The following is a 17,838-nucleotide window of genomic DNA, read 5'->3' on the forward strand; positions in this document are numbered from 1 at the left end:
CGCCCCTTCCCTTGAAGCGTTGCCGAGGCCACCCCAAACCCGGAATAAGCTAGATCTACGTTTGCACTAATATATCCACCTGCTGTCATGTTTGTGTAATAATTGCCATGTTGTAATATTTGCAAAAACAATGGAGCACGGACGAGACGAGGAAGCAGAAGAGGTGTTGGGGGACATAATCTTAGCCGGAGGTGATATCTTGTCGTATCTTAACGACAATGATGGTCTGGAAGAACAGGGTGAAGAAGCAGGCTACGGTGATCGAAGAGTGGAGGAGGAAAGACATGATTATGATGGCTCCCGTGACCCAATGCTGGTGCAAGAAGGAGCCCGTGGTGACGGCTCCGGTGACCGAACAGAGTCCGGCCAGGTAAATATATTAGTTAAGCCTGTGCTGACTAGCTAATTGATGCATTCATTGTTTTGGTATGTACACATATTAATTAACTCTCGTCTTTCTTCTTTTTTCTAGCCCTCCGGATCGAGCACAACTTCGGTAAAGAGACGAGGCCCAAAGAGAAAGTTGCGCTCGGATGAAAGGTTTGAGATCACAACAATCGCGCGCGACGGCCAACCGATTGAACCCATCCGGACAAAGGATGCATTTGCTGCTCAGTGCGGGGTTCTTGTTAGGGACAAGATCCCGATCAGCATCCACCAATGGTATAAGCCTAAGAAGGAAGACCCTGAGGTGTCTTATGTCAATAATATGCAGAAAGATGATCTTTGGACTGAGCTGAAGGCAAATTTCACCCTACCGCCAGAGGAGGATCTGGAGAAGCCAGTTAAAGAGCAATTAATAAAGTCTCATGCTCTTAAGAAGATGGCAGACCTATTCAGGAGGTGGAAGAATGAGCTGAAAACGTTTGTCGACAAAGAAGAGACACCAGAATTCATCGGCCGGTATGAGAAGATCAGATATCACTGGCCCGCATTTGTGGCCCGCAAGACATCGGAAAAGAGTAAGAAGATGTCAGCGACAAACAAGAAGAATGCTGCGAAGAAGAAGCATCACCATCGCACGGGGTCAGGTGGCTACCTCAAAGCCCGGCCTAAGTGGGCCAAGGCTGAGAATGATCTGCTTGATAAAGGGATCGAACCACAGACAATGAACTGGACAGACCGTTGCCGGACTTGGTTCTTCGGGGCTGGCGGAAAATTGGACCCTGTATTAGGGAGGTGCGTTTGGACGGGCGAGCTTTTGAGAATACCAGTCAAGAGGCTTCAGCACTATATCGATGCAGCGCAGGAAGGGACGTTCGTTCCAGACAGAGAGAACGACGAGCTCACAATGGCCCTCGGGAATCCTAAGCACCCTGGACGGACACGAGGCACGCCAGGCTCCGTTCCATGGAAGGCTGGTTTTCCGGACGCAGGCGGTTACAAAAGCCAGGAGATGAGGAAAAAAGTGGAGCAGACCCAAATTCAGAAGCTGCACGAAAGGGTTCAAGCGCTAGAGGAACGAGACGGCAATCGACATGTCGAAACTACCCCCGAAGCTACCCCGCCATCTCAGCGGAGAAGCAGTGTGGCTTCCACCGAGCTGCTTCAGCCGGAGCATGTCTTGACGACTCCTGCTAGCTACCCCGTGGATGCTATCATGGAGTCGCAACATTGCCACCTTATGACGCAATGGCAGAACTTCAAAGTCAAGGCGGTTGTTGGCTCTGTTTTACCTCCTGAACCCGGCGCAACCTACCACTGCCGGCCGATTCCAGAAGGATATGCTAGGGTGATGGTGGATGAAATAACGGAGGGATTTGAGGACCTCCGGCTTGACCACCCTACCGGTGAAGGGGAGACTTGGCTGGGTTTTTCTCTGAAGACTCCATGCCTATGGCGGAAGGAGCTCATCAACCTTCCGAACTGGACGCCTCCGGCGAGTAAGGGCACTCCGCCTCCTCCTCCAGCGAGTGATCAGGGCACTCAGCCTCCTTCTCCGGCGCGTGGCGGCACTCCGCCTCCTCCTCCGGCGAGTGATCAGGGCACTCAGCCTCCTTCTCCGGCGCTTGGCGGCACTCCGCCTCCTTCTTCGCCTGTGCCGGCGCGCCAGAGCAGCCAGCCTCCTCCTTCTCCGCCTCGTCAGCAAGGGCGGAAGAGATCAGCCGCCGCTCCGGCTGCTCTGGCGCGTCGTAGTCCTTCTCCTCCGCCTCGTAAGCAAGGAAAGAAGACAGCCGCAGCCGCTCCGTCTGCTCTGCCGGCGTCTAGCAGTACAGCCAGAGGCGGGAGGCAATACAGATTCGGTCCTTCTCTGAAGACTCGAGAGAAGTTACCATATGAGAGGACCGAGGAGGAAACCACGAAGATCGTGCGAGCCGAAGTGACGAACTTCTTTGAAGGGGTGAAAGCAAATAAACATCCACCTCCGGAGGAGAAGGTAGATCCGGTGAAAGCGAAGCGCACTCTGGCTGCCCTGAAAAAACCACCAAAGTCTCCGCCGAAAGGCAACTATGAGCGCATTATTGCAAAGACATTTGCCGAAACGGAGCGGTCGGGAAGTACTGTCAGTGATCAAAGGTTAAAAGAATGACGAGCTGGGAAAAAAATTGCCCAACTCGGCGAACAAGCGAACCAATCGTGCCCCCCGCTCAAGGTGTCTAGCGACATCGTCGCTAATGATCCGAGAATGGTGCCCGATTATAGCAATCTTGGAGATTACCTGCCCGACGATGTACATTATGATATCTTGGAGGTGGGCGAACATAAATACCATTACGGGAAGCCTCTCGTCAAAGATGAAAGATCTCTAACAACGATGATGCGAAGATTACATGATTGGTACATGAAAACCTGCAGAGAGTCTGGGGGAGGAATACTCTGACGCTTAGAATTAAACCGGAGCATGACCTCGTTGGAATTGAACTGTTGAATGTTCCATTTGAGGAGTTCTTCCAGTTTTTCAATCAAAAGGCCCTCGATAAATCAACGATCACTTATTACTGTCTGTAAGTAGTACTACTTCTGTCATTAAGTCTCTCTATATAGGTCAGCTCTTTCATTGCATGTATTTATAATTATCCTCACTATATTATGCAGATTGAAGATCGCCGAATTGAAGAAAAGACAAATCGGTGATATTGGGTTCATTAACACAAATCTCATAGATGCAACTGAGGTTAAGTATCATGCTGAAAATACAAAGGCCAACTTGCTACGATCGTTGGTAATAAATGAAAACAAAGATATAATACTCTTTCCTTACAACTTCAAGTGAGTGTTACTGTCTTGTGCATATTCGGTTTCCCTTATTAGTCCAGGTTATAGTAATGTAATTGATGACTTATGCATTCGTGCGCAGCTTCCACTATATTTTCCTAGAGATTAAGCTTGAGCAGGGAGTAGTAACCGTCTTAGACTCGAGACGAAAAGATCCCCAGGACTATGCGGACATGACTCAAATGCTCGAGAAGTAAGTTAAATCGATCATTATCCACCATATCAGCAACTTTGTTTATTTCCTCATATCAAGTAATTATTTTCTTTGTCTGGCAGGGTTTGGAGAAAATTCACCAAAAAAGCTCCGGGACTGCCGAAGAAGCTGCAATTTAGACACCCGAAAGTAAGTACTATAGTAGCATGTTCCGCGCATCTCCTAGTGATTCAAGCGCTAGTTTCATCAATACCATTTAGCATGCTTGCTTATCAGTTTGATTGACCTCTATTTCTTGTAAAGTGGTTGTGGCAGGAACCCGGGAATAATTACTGTGGATACTACGTTTGCGAGTCCATCCGCTACACGACCTATGAGCGGGGCTACTCTGACGAACAATATGAAGTGCGTAAGCAATAATATTCACAATTTTATTTTATTACCATCATTTGTGTTGAGTTTCATTTATTCATATATATATATATATATATATATATATATATATATATATATATATATATATATATATATATATATATGTATTGACCCCCTTCTTCAAATTAGATCTTTCGGATGCGGGATGAACTCCTAGCACCAGATCGTATGCGAGCAATTCAAGACGAATTGGCGGCATTCTTCCTTGACCACGTGATCGCTGAAAACGGAGAATACTATGTGGACCCTTTGTTCTTACAATTTAATTAGGAGATTATATTGTAAGAGATAATTATTGTATATATGTAGCCGGTAGTGTCGGATAGATATACGAGAACTTGTTGTTCGACCAATCTCTCGGAGAAGGAGAGGTGGTCGATATCACTTCTCTCTGTATGCATATGTTCATGACGATCTTCTGTTTCCTTCATTTGATTACTAGCTAGCGTGTCTAGTCCTCTCCATACGTATATAGTACGTAGCGTTGACCAAGCACGGAGATACGAGAGGACACTTCTCTCTATTAATTAGCTAGCTAACACAATATATGAAACACCTAAATTAACCCCCCAAAACCCCCAACCCCCCCCCCCCCCCTTTAAAAAAACAAAAACCCCAGCCCCTGAAATGCTGACGCGTGGATGCCTATTGGTCCCGGTTAGTGCCACCAACCGGGACCAAAGACCCTCCTTCCTGGGCTCGCCGCACCGGCCACGTGGAGGCCCATCTGTCCCGGTTCCTGTAAGAACCGGGACTAAAGGGTTAGGGAATTAGTAACGAGCCTTTAGTCCCGGTTCAAAAACCGGGACAAAAGGCCCTTACCAACCGGGACAATAGGCCCTTTTTCTACTAGTGTAGTCTAGTAGAGGCTCACTAGGGACACGGTATTTGTTTATGTATCCACACATGTATTTAAGTTTCCGGTCAATACAATTCTAGCACGAATAATAAACTTTTATCATGATTAAGGAAATATAATAATAACCATTTTATTATTGCCTCTAGGGCATATTTCCATGATGTTTCCTATCCCATTTAATTCAGTATATATGATAGTTTGATGCTCTCATAAACTATATGATTAGCATCATAGGGGATGTTGTTCCCAACAACTACCATATGCTAAAGATTACAACATGTACATAATATCATTCTCTCTATTTCGCACAGTGCAAAATAATCAACCCTTATCCAATGTACACTATGCTGATACGAGCCAGTGGGTTAACGTTGATTTCCAAATTTTACCCATAAAGATTTTCTGAATGAATATTGATGTTGATATGCAAACTTGAATATTTGGCTTGTCTTTACATATTGATTGTTTCTAATGAAGTTGTCTAATATATCTGCTACTAAATTTAGTCTTGACTTGGATTAAAAATGCGAACACATATATTAGCAAGACAAAAAATGCTCTTATGCACATGCTATTATTGAATTGAATACTAAAATATATATTTCTATTTTTCATCCTATTGCTATATTTGTTGGCAATCATGGAGGAGAACGATAGCAAAGGCGTATATCTACCTAAGACTCGGTAGATATTTTGGTTGTGTAATAAATTGAAAACATCTTGAGTACACTTCAAAAATCATCCCACCTTTATGTTTTTGCGCAACATCACTTATCATGTTATCTGTCATGTGTTATCGTGAAAGTTTTAAGGGATATGCTGTTGTCGTCGAGTGTGTGTCTGAGGGGTGTTTTTCCTCCCCCGTTGCAATGCACCTGCATGTTTGCTAGTATCTACTTAATCGAAGGGGGGAGGCATGAAGGGTTGGAACTACAACATTATTATTCTGACCACAACATATAAATACATCTAAATCGAATGCCTGAAAATACACACATGTTTCTATACCTTTTTTCTTGCGAAAAACACATTTCCTATACCGGTCTAATATGGGTCCAAAACTATAGGCTGGCTCACTGGTTTTTGAACCTAACATCAATGCTTTTGAACATTAACCAAACTATAGGCTAACATGGGTTCAAAACTACATCAACATTTATGAAAATTAACTAAAAAATTTAAGAAAATCAAATTTAAACAATAGGCTAACATAAACATTAACCAAAGTATAGGCTAACATGGGTTCAATGTTTCTGAACATCACACGTAACAAGCCTAGATATTCTAATTTCAGAAAACCTAATTTAGTCCACACATTAGTCTAACAATTGAACGTCAACTACAACTTAATTATTTTTTGATATGTCGTACGACAACATGAAGGAAATCGGTCGGGGAACGGGCGGACGGGTTACCTAGTCGTCGCCGTAGCGCAAGGAGGTGCACGTGGTCTGTCGCCGGAGCAGTCCCTTCTCTGCTCCTTCGCTTGCAACCACACCGACTGCACCATTACCTTTTGCACGGTCCAATCCAAATAGGAACGTTCTTACAATAAGTTCTTGACAAATTTCATCATAGTTCCGTAAATCTCATTTAACTCAATGGTATCTTTCTTGATCTAAAAAAAGAGAATCTTTCAATTTCTCAAATTTTCTTCCAATTAAATGAATATAATTTTAAAACTTGTGATTTTTTTGAACTCATGAAGAATTTTCGAATTGCCAAACATTTTTCAATTTTGCAATTTTTTCATTTCCATGTTTTTTTTTCTTAAAAATCACAAACATTTATTGGAAAATTTGGGAACTTCTAAAAATTTGCACACACTCTCTCAAATTTGTGACCATTTTCCAAATTCTTGAATATTTTGAAATCTGCGAATCTTTTCCAGTTTCATGAACATTTTTAAAATTCACGAATATATTAAGAACTTTGAATTTTTTTTACTATTTCCTTGAATTCTTGAACAATTTCCAGATTCACGATCAATTTTCATTTTCATTTCTGGAATTCGTTTCCAATTTTTTCGAAATTTTGAACATTTTCAAATTTGCCAATATTCTTTCGAATTCCTAATAATTTTTCTTAGTTCTTGAACATTTTCAAAATTCAATAACATTTACCATTTTTTAAACGTTTTCTAATTCTTGAATTTTTTTCAATTTTGTGAACTTTCTTAAATTCTTGATTGTTTTTCAAATTCACCATCATTTTTGTAATTATTGGACATTTTTTGAAGTTTTGAAAGTTTTTTGAATTTACAATGGGTTTTTCAAATTCATGAACACTTTTTAAAATTCGTGAATATTTTTTCCAAACTATGAATTTTTACGAATCCATGAATATTTTCGAAATTTATATTTTTTTCAGTTTACTATTTTGTATTAAACAAAACTGGATGAAATATATAAAATTCGTGAACACTTTTAAAAATTCGTGAATATGTTTTCCAAACTATGAATTTTTATGAATCCACGAATATTTTCAAAATTTATATATTTTCAGTTTACTATTTTGTATTAAACAAAACTTGATGAAATATATAAAATTCGTGAACACTTTTAAAAATTCGTTAAAAGGTTGAAAAACAAATGCGCTCGGTCGCGGGGACGAGGCTTCTGTCGCTTGCAACGTGATGTTCAAAACTACATCAACGTTTCTGAAAACTAACCTAAAATTTTCAGAAAACCAAATTTGAATTGTAGGCTAGCATAAGCATTAACTTAAACATTAACCAAACTATAGGCTAACATGGGTTTAATGTTTCTGAACATCACTTAGATGAAGCCTACATATTCTATTTTCAAAAAACCTAATTTGAAATCTAGTCTACACCTTAGTCTAAAGATTGAATGTCAACTAAAACTTAAAAAAATCTTGCTATGTCATAAGACAAAACGAATGAAATCGGTTGTGGAATGGGCAGATGACTTACCTAACCACCAGCGTAGCTCAAGGAGGCGCTGGTGCCTGGTGGTCCATCGTCGGAGTAGTCCATCCTCTGCTCCTTCGCTTGCAGCTACACCGGCTACACCATTACCTTTTGCACAGTTCAATCCAAGCAGGTACTTTCTTACAATAAGTTTGACAATTTTCATCATGGTGAGGTAAATCTCATTTAACTCAACGGTTATCTTTCTTGAGCTCAAATAATGAGAATTTTTCAGTTTCATAATCAGTTTTCTAAGTTCATGAATATATTTTTACAATTTACAAACTTTTCAAAAATTGATGAACTTTTTTAGCGTTCATGAACAATTTTCAAATTCACAATCAATTTTAAATTTTGCAAAAAAAATCCAAATTCTTGAACCCTTTTAAAATCCACAAATGTTTCCTAGTGTCAGGTTTTCTAAATTCATCAATAACTTTTGGAATTTAAGAACTTTTATTTTGTTTTAACATTTCCTTGAATTCTTGAACAAGTTCCAAGGTCATGAACATTTTTAGTTTTCACGAATTGTTTTTGAACATTTTCTTCAAATTCCCGAGCATGTTCCTAACTCTTGAATATTTTGTGAAAATTTTCTAAAATTTACCATTTTGGTTAATTTTTTAATTATAGATCATTATTTTTCAAATATGTGAACTTTTTTAAATTCCTGAACATTTTTTAAATTCCTGTTTTTTTATGAATTCATGGACATTTTTTGGATTCTTGAAGAATGTTTCAAATTCATGAATACCTATTAAAATTTGTGAACAATTTTACAAATTTATGTTTTTTACGAAAATTCACGAACATTTTCCAAATTTCAGACATGTTTTATTATTTATTTTTTGTATTAAATTAAAACTTTACGAAATACAAAAAATTCATGAACACTTTCTAAAATTCCTGAAAAAAAAAGAGAAAAACACATACGCTTAGAGCAAGTACAATAAGATGACATAAGCAGGCTGTAAGGAATAGAGTATTATATCTTTGCTTAGTTGGAGGAGAGAGAAGATGAGAGAAAAGAAGCGGGCTCTTGGTTCAGCTGCAACACAAGACCCAAGACGCTTTGTGAGGATGTAAAATGGACCAACAATTAATAAAGTAGTAAGCATTTAAAATTTACTATTGTACATGCTGGCTATGAGGTTGGTTATAAATGACATGGCAACGCCTTATAACCATGGGAACCGCAATCTTGTGTCTTGGACGATGATGATTGCTTGTTACATGCAGAAATCGCTCGATGATGAAGCCTATCATGAACCATAATTATCATACTGGATCTGTATTAACTAAGAATTGATGATAATTCAGGGGAGCTGCTCTACGCAAAGAAAGAAATATGTGTGCTTTTGATTTTCTTTCTAACTGTTTCAGGAGATCATGAGAATTCATCTAATGTTCCGGATGTCAGCAAAGCAGCTGCAAGCTATGCAGAAAACAGAAACCAGTCAAAGGCTCAAAGCCAAACAATTAGATGAAGTCCTGCTTCTCACATGCGTAGCTGTGGAGTAGGGTGTTCACAGGACCTATGCAGACCTTACGGTAACTATTCATTAACCACGAACTCGCCTTTCTGCCACACTTCATTTTTCAGGTATTATTTGAAAATCTGTGATGGTGCATGCTTCAAGTTCCACCTATGAAATTAACAGTACGTGATGAATACACAATTCAGTATCAATGGCTAGACAATATCTGTTGCTGACCAATTTAAAAGTATAATTACAAAGCCACCATTGGACACATTACTGAATCAGACTTGCTTTGCTTGCTGGTATGCAGTGGGCACCAGAACGAGTGGCGTCTTGAGGAGGGGGATGAGCTTGCCTTCCTCCTCCATGCTCACAGCTGTCCCCTCTGGGAGCGCCCACTCAAAGTGGTACAGCAGGTTGGCCAGGGTGAACTCCACGGTGGCCGTGCTCATAGATAGGGCATACAAAGTGGTAATACTAATGAGTCCCGCTTCGGTACAACCACCCTCGCAATACGTATAAAGGGTAATCAAGCAGGGAATCGAACCGACGACCACTTCAAACTTTAACTGCGTGCAAAACCACTGCGACAGCATGCCTTTGTTGAACGATCTAAAGTTAGAAACAATAAGTAATTGACAGGCTGGGAATTTTAAAAAGATTTCAGTAACACTTTCTGAACTGGTCTTTTTTTCATAATTTCTTTTTATTTATTTATTTATTTATTTTCCTTTTCCTGCTACGTTTCTTCTTTCTTTTCCAAAAATGGTCACGCTTTCAAAATGTTGTTCAAAATTTCAAACGGTTCATTATTTCCAAAAAAAATTCATAAATTAAAAAATATCTGCATTTTCGAAAATTGTAAGGTAATTTGAAAAAATATTTGTGTCTTTAAAAAAATGTTCCGAATGTCAAAATGCGAATAATTTTTTGAAAAGCACAAATAAAATTGTGAAAACGAACATTTTGTCAGAGCACGGACAAAAATTTAAATTCCAAAACATTTTTCAGAAATGAGACTAAATAAATGACATCAAAAAAGTGTTCTAAATTTGCACGATCATTTTTTCAGTTTGTGAACAATTTGTTTGAAAACGAGAACATTTTCTAAATTCCGAACAAATTCCAGTAGTCGCCCGACAGGAGTGATGCCGTCGCTTAGTTGGGCAAGGCCTAATTTTTTTCTTTTCTATTTTTTCGTTTTCCTCTCTTTTTTGTTAATTTATCTTTTCTCCTTTTTAATCTTTATTGTTTTTTAAGTTGTTCAAAAAATTGAAATACCAAAATAACAGTTTTGTGTAACTATTCTAAATTATGATTTTAATTCTCTTTTTGTTTCAATATTTCTTAAATGCTTTTAAAAAAGCATCTGTTGTTTTCAATTCCATCATTTAGTATTTATTAGTTATGTTAGAAACTTAAAATGACAGTTTTAAGTATCTATATAAATTATGATTTAAATACATTTTCCTTCAAACCTGGCATGTATGGCTAGTCGGACATGCTACATTGAACATGGTATTTGTTTTTGGACATTCTTGAAATGACCCCAACATTTGACAGCAGGTGGCATGCCGATGGTAGGCATCCATGCCCCCAATATTTTTTCATGGCCTCGTATGACCAATTCAATGCACCATGACATGTTGTTTTGGTTTTCGACAAATTTTGTATTTTTCTAGAGTTTTCTCGATAAGAAAATGCAGAAAAAAGGCAGGACGTGTCGCAACTTGCATATGGTGTCAGAAATTGTTTAAACCTAGCATGGATGCCTATGAGGGGCATGCCCACCTGGTGGCAAAAGTTGGGACCATTTCAAGGATGTATAAAAATAGACCATGTTGAACGAAGTGTGTTCTCGGGGCAGTAGGCTCCTCTGAGAGCATTTTATTTCTCGACATCCTTGAAATTACTCCAATTCTTTTCAAGGACCTCGTATGACCAATTCAAGGCATCATGGCAAGTTGTTTGGGTTTTCAACAAGTTTTGCATTTCCTGGAGTTTTGTCGGTGAAAAAATAACAATTAATGACAGAACATGTCGCAACGTGCATACGGTGTCGGAAGTCATTCAGACCAAGCATGGATGCCTAACATGGGCATGCCCACTTGGTTGCAAAAGTTTGGGGGCAGTCCATATTTCCAAAGAAATACCATGTTCGATGGAGAGTGTTCGAATAGGCCAGAAGGATCAGTTTGGGAGCTCCATTTCTCATGGCCTTGTATGACCAACTCAAGGCACCCCACAAATTGTTTTGGTTTCGTCCAATTTTGCATTTTCTGAAGTTTTCTTGGTTAAGAAGGCCGATAAATGACCGGATGTGTCACCATTTGCATATGGTGTCGAAAATCTTCCAAACCAGGCATGTGCCTACCATGGGCATGCATACCTTCTTGCAAAAGTGGGGTTCATTTTAAGGATTTCCAAAAATAGACTATGTTGAACGGAGAGTGTTCTGATAGGGCAGAAGGTTCCGTTGGAAAGCTCGTTGTTTATCGACATCCGTCAAATAACCTCAAATATTTTTCACGAGCTTCTATGACCAATTCAAGGCACAATGCCAATTGTTTAGATTTTTGAAAAGTTTTGTATTTTATAGTAGGACGTGTCACAACATGTAAAGGGTGTCGGAAGTCATTCAAACCTGGCATGGATGCCTCATATGTCCATGCCAGGCTCTTACAGGAATGTGGGATCATTTATCGATAGCCTAAAATATACAAGTTAGATGAGTTTATTTGTAATTCCCGCCATTATCACTCAACATAAACATTTTATTTTTTTCCTAACAATCTATACCAATATAAAAAGACCCAAAGAGGCAGATCCAACCGATCTCGGTCATCCATTTGTGTTAATCCAACCGTCCATATTGTCCTGATGGTGAGCGATTAAACACGTTTAGCGCTAAATAATTTTACCCCTTCCCGATGATCCCCTTCCTTGGGCACGAAAGAAAGGTAACGCCCATGTAGAAAAAAGGGAAGGAAATGCCACATACGAAAGGAAAGGAACTGCCACACCATCGCTCCACAACCAATCGCCTCGATCCGTCGGACCTTGAGGACCTCTCCCCCATCGCCTCGAGCAGCCGCACCTTGAAAGATGTCCCCCTCACATCTCCATGTCGCTCCAACCCATCGCCTCGCCTCGCTGTGGGCGACGCCGCCTCCCTACACCGCCTGGCCCGCCGTCGGGGACGACGCATCCTCCTACTCCTCCTGGTCGGCCGTCGGGAACGACACATCTCCGTACAGCCGGCCGTCGGGGAAGCCACCTCCTACACTGCCTAGCCAGCCCTCGGGGACGCCGCCTACAACGCCTTGCCTGTCGTCGGGCCGCATGACATCCACCGCCTGGACGCCGCCTACAACGCCTTGCCTGTCGTCGGGCCGCATGACATCCACCGCCTGGATGCTGATGTGGTGGCCTTAATACCATCGCCGTCACGTCGATGCCACGATCTAGACATCGCCGTCGCCTCAGCAGCTCGATGCCACCCATGATTGAGGTAACTATGTTCGTCAAGGTAGGCTAATAGATGTTGAAAAACAATTCGTTCATGTTTTTCCCTTTTATTTTACAGAAGATGTAACTCCAAATATTCTACTCTACAGGCTTATTTTGGTAGTATATTTATTTCATTGACTGAATGTGATCTGGAGGTGTGCTCATTTTATTTTAGCATGTTCAGGTTTGATCCGAATCATATCTTATGTACCATTAGCCTAATTACTTGGCCGTGCAAGGGGACCACGGCTGCAGAATTAGTGGTTTCTCATAGATGATGCTCCATAAAACTAGAACTTTAGGCGGACGCAGATTTTTTGAGCACCTGCACCCACGCTCATCTATCTTAGCTTTCCAATATTGCTTTGAGATCTATGAACATAACTAACATTTTACATGCAAATTTTTCTTTTTTGTTTCTCTCATATAGAACATGTCTTGAATCTCAAACTTTGCAGCACAATAAAGCTTCCTAACTAGAACGTGAGATAAAACTTTCATATTTTTTGGTCCGGCATAAATTCTAAAAATAAGATTTTTAACCAAAAAATCTTAATTCGTATATTTATATTGGACGAAAAAATCTGAAAGTTTTATCCCAGATTCTAGATAGAAAGCTTTGCTGTGCTGTGCTGTGGAGGTTTGAAGTTCAAAACATGTTCTATGTCAGAGAAACAAAAAAGAGAAATGTGCTTGCACAAATCGCGATGCGAAAAATGGATGGCTAGGATAGACGGGCCTGGGTGCAGGTGTTCTAAAACATATTTTCCAACTTTAAGCACCGAATTGGAACTTTTGGTAGCAGCTGGGTCGTGGATCAGTTGAACTAATTTGAATGTATTGTGCTTACATTTTCAAATTTGCCCTCTCGCAGCTTGAGGACGAGGTATGTGCCCTCTCATCTGGTTACTTGCCTATACAATTAACCACATAGGATTCAGTATAATTTTAAACCCATTTGTATGAAGAGATGGAGTTGCCGCTGGTGGTGTGAGATAGATAATGCCTTTTGGTGCTACTTTTCTAAAGAGGATTCAGGTCTGTCTTCATGCTGCTACTGCTTCTGCGCCCATAATGCAAACGCAGCTACCGCCATAATTTTGGTCTGCAAACACCACAACTCAGTAAATGAAAATATGGGAGGTTTTGGCAACATTGGTCCACGAAGAGGACATAAACACCATAGCTTGACGACAGCGACAAATAGGAATAGGGGATGCAGACACTGAAGATTTTGATGATTTTTCAGGTTTAAGAGGAATCAGTGCTGGATTAATAAAAAGGTAGATTAATCTAGCAATAATGGTTAATTTTCTTGCTTGATGTTTTAAATTGTTGTGTATTCATTACTTAGAGCCAGATGTTGCTTATGTCTTATATATATATGTCACTATGTCAGTAGTTTAAACTTATCAAGGTTTACTATAGTAGCCGGCATACTGTATTTGTAAATTTACACTGAGAATTGTAGGTCAAGTAGTATACTACATTATGTTTGCATGAATTTCGGCCAGTGGGATTTCGTTACATTATTAGACCCTCAACACGATGATAAATATATGACTTCTAACTAGAATAAACAAAAACAAATCCTAAGATTACACATGCGTTGCACGTGCGCATTTACTAGTTTCTTGAAAATTGTCAATTTTTTTGGAATTTCAAAGTGTGTATGAAAATTTTACTAACTTGAACACTTTTTTCCAAAATTGTTAAAAAATTACGAAAGAATGATGAAAATTTAGAACAAAAATGGCAAACCATGTACTTTTTAAAAAAATTGTCAACTTTTTTGAAACACATACATTTCTTAAATTTGTGAACAACAAAATTCGAAAACTGGAACATTTTATGAAATTCCAGAATATTTTTTATAATTTAAACAATATTTGAAAACAAGAACATTTTATGTTATGCCAAACATTTTTTCCAAATTTTGAACATGTTTCACAAGGAATAATAAAGTTCAAAAGTAGAAAAATGAATTAACAAAAAGGAGAAAAACGAAAATAATTGCGACAAAAAATGCTTAGGCCCTAGTATATTTGGAAAAGTGTTCGTAAATTAAAAAAAAATGTGTTTTTGAATAATGCTCGGCAATTTGAAAAAGTGTTTGCTTTTAAAAAATGTTCAGATATTTAAGAATTATTTATGTTTTCAAGAAAATGTTCACAAATGTGATAAATTATTCATATTTTCAATAAAATGTCTGCAGTTTCAGATATATGTTTACAATTCTGAAAAACTGTTCTTAAAATTTCAAAAATTTCACAAAATCAAAGTATCTTTCATAAAAAAAGTTCAGAAATTTGAAAAAAAACGCGTTTCCAAAAGAAGTCCAAATTTTGAAAAACGTTTCTTATTTTTATAAATATTCATGTTTTTGAAAAATATTCCAAAAGATGAAAAACACATTAGGATTTTTAGCTATAAAAAACGCTTTAGCTGTCCGGCCCAGTTGGACAGTACCAATTTTGATCTGCTAGAGTGATTTTAGTAAAAAAAAAACCTACGGCCTGTCTAGGTGATAAATAACTGCACTACATAAGTATCACCAAATCAAGATGGTTCTTGTGGCTATTAGCTTTTTCCCAACCCCTGGAGGTCCTTTGTTCGATGCCTAACAACTGCACTATTTTTTGGATTTTCGATCCGTGCTACCGCACATACTCTCTCTAATGGGCCGGCCCAAGGTGGACTTAGAACGTGACAGATCTCCGCGGCGTATTTTCTAGAAAGACCATCCAACCCTTTATTATGAAGAGGTATGAATATATCTCGCCCATTGAAGTGTTCAAAGGGGTTGTATCGAAAAAAAAGTGCAATACTAATATAGTTACAAGATTACATGCATGTTTACTCCATACATGGGGGCAAATTAATTTGGAGTGGATCTCTCTCGGGTGTGTCATGTCACGCCCCACTGTGCTTCCATGTTCCGGTATGGGGTGGGCACCAACACGAGCGGGGTCTTGAGGAGGGGGATAAGCTTGCCTTCCTCCTCCATGCTCAGTACGGCCCCCTTTGGGAGCGCCCAGTCAAAACAGTACAACAGGTTGGCCAGCGTGAACTCCACGGTAGCCATGCTCATAGACAGCGCAGGGCATATCCGCCGCCCCGCGCCAAATGGCGTTAGCTCAAAATGTGCACCCTTGAAGTCTACCTTGCTCTCCTTGAACCTCTTTGGCTTGAACTCCTCCGGATCATCAGGCCAGCTTGCTGGGTCCCTGCCAATGGCCCACGCGTTCACATAGATCCGCGTCTTGGCTGGCACGTCGTAGCCGCCAATCTGGATGTCCCGCATGGCCTCCCTTGGCAGCAACATCGTCGCTGGTGGGTGCAGCCGTAGGGTCTCCTTCACCACCATCTTGAGGTACCCCAGCTTGGCCAGGTCATCTGGCTGCACCCTCTCGTTGCTGCCCACCACGGCCCTGATTTCATCTTGCACTTTCTTCAGCAGTGGCGGCTTCCGGATCAGCTCCGCCATCGCCCATAGGATCGTCACCGAGGCCGTGTCCGATCCACCAATGAACGTGCCCTGCATGTATCCATGGTGGTGAGTGACGTCAGTTAGTTGATCTTTTCTTCGTTGATCAGGACAGGATGTAGAAACAAATAATGTAACATACAAAGATGATGCCCTTGACGTGGTCTCTCGTGATGCAGAGGGTGCCACTATTGTCCTTCCAAAGGCCGATAAGGCGGTCGACGAGGTCACCATTATGAGGCTCGACGCGCCGAGGGTCAAGATGCTGCTCAATGATGATCTCGAAGAAGGTATCAAGCTGCTTGAAGATCCTCTCATGGCGAGCGGCGAGGCCGGTGATTCGGTCGACTAGGCGTCCAATGATGTTGGGGAAGTAGTCCTCAGCGGAGAAGCTGGCCTGCGCGTGTGTGGCCTCCTCGAGCACGTGCTCCAAGTTCTTGTGGTGTGGGAACTTGTCACTGTTGTACATGTCGCCAAACCCCAGCATGCCGATGATGCCGTCGGCAAGGCTGAAGATGTGCTCCTTGAGCGGTACCGGCTCTCCGGCCAAGATGCTCAAGGTGCTCATCAGTTTCTCCACCTGATCATGAATAGGATCCATAACTATATGGTCTTCCTCGATCGAGCAGTCACATTCATTCTAAATTAAATAGTAGTGGCCATACCTGGTGCTGGCGTGCGTGCCATGCGGCCTTGACGTGGCGCGCGCCAAAGAGTTCGACGACGAGGAACTTGCGCATCGCGTGCCAGTAGGCGCCGTACGGCGCGAACCCGACGTTGTTGAGGCCGTAGGACAGCCGTTTCATCCCTGGAGACACGGGCCGGGTACAACAATCCTCGTCATGGGTCTTCATCACCTCCCGCGCCGCCTGTGCCGACGACACGACCACGGTCGTCACCGTGCCGAGCTGCAGCTGCATCACTGGCCCGTGCCGCCGCGCCAGATCCCTTAAGCTCCGGTGCGGTAGCAGGCCTAGCTGGTGCAGGTTCCCCAAGATCGGCACCTGGGCTGGGCCCGGCGGCAGCCTGAGCCCTTTGTAGCTCGGTCTCCTTGTCAAGAAGATGAGTGCGAGGAGGATGGGGAGGAGGGGGAGGAGGATGAGCTGCCATTGTTGCGGCAGGGAGAGGAGCTCCGAGGCGAGTGAGATGGCCATTTGAGTTTCTTAGCTGAAGGAGGGGCGCAGAGTTTCCTTTTATGGCACGTCTCATAATTGCCCATTGCCATATCGGGCCTGCTGGCACGACTTGCCAAATTTGATTCGTATCCGTCGTGCTGGCACGGCATGTGGACTTTGCATCAGTTTAATATAAGATGAAAGCGATTGAGCTGCCGGACGCGGACGTGGGCAAACACAGAATCATATGCACTGCGATTGTTTTATGCACAAAGTGGAAAGCAGAATCTCTCATTTGGCGCCATGCTTGCAACACGTTATGCTTTCTCCACCCTGTGCATGCAGCGTCCTCTCCCGATCACGCGCGGCCGAACATTCTCTCCCTCTCTTCTTCCACGCCTTTGACAAATTATTGGTTTGATTTTAAGCAAGTTCTGTTTTCTTTTTGTTGTTGCAAAAAGGAGGTTGTAGTCCCGGTCTATCTGTTTTCTTTTTATTGTTCCAAAAAAGAGGCTGTAATCAATACGATACACACAACCATCTTTATTAAATTGATGCAAGCCAACGAGACCAAAGTCATCAACAAGTGCAGTACATTTCCCTTAAAAAAACAACAACAAGTGCAGTACATAACATAGGCGTCTCCTGA

General features: G+C 41.2%; 1 protein-coding gene across 1 annotated transcript; it reads right to left on the bottom strand.

Moving 5' to 3' along the window:
• Positions 1 to 15,495: 15,495 nt before the first annotated feature.
• Positions 15,496 to 17,314, bottom strand: LOC109748981 (4-hydroxyphenylacetaldehyde oxime monooxygenase-like). The gene is made up of 3 exons (XM_020307985.2): positions 16,740 to 17,314; positions 16,217 to 16,654; positions 15,496 to 16,125 (listed from the first exon to the last, which is right to left on the bottom strand). Exons 1-3 carry the CDS (start codon positions 17,226 to 17,228, stop codon positions 15,496 to 15,498), a joined length of 1,557 nt encoding a protein of 518 aa, XP_020163574.1. The 5' UTR covers positions 17,229 to 17,314.
• Positions 17,315 to 17,838: the final 524 nt, after the last annotated feature.

This window comes from Aegilops tauschii, chromosome 3, assembly GCF_002575655.3.
Source record: "Aegilops tauschii subsp. strangulata cultivar AL8/78 chromosome 3, Aet v6.0, whole genome shotgun sequence".
Lineage (NCBI taxonomy): Eukaryota > Viridiplantae > Streptophyta > Magnoliopsida > Poales > Poaceae > Aegilops > Aegilops tauschii.

Bases quoted from the DNA above. Each gene is read 5' to 3' on its own strand.
- LOC109748981 (XM_020307985.2), bottom strand. From the start codon at position 17,228: ATGGCCATCTCACTCGCCTCGGAGCTCCTCTCCCTGCCGCAACAATGG. The intron at 16,655-16,739 runs GTATGGCCACTA...ATTCATGATCAG, and splicing joins GGCACGCACGCCAGCACCAG to GTGGAGAAACTGATGAGCAC. The intron at 16,126-16,216 runs GTATGTTACATT...GGATACATGCAG, and splicing joins ACGTCAAGGGCATCATCTTT to GGCACGTTCATTGGTGGATC.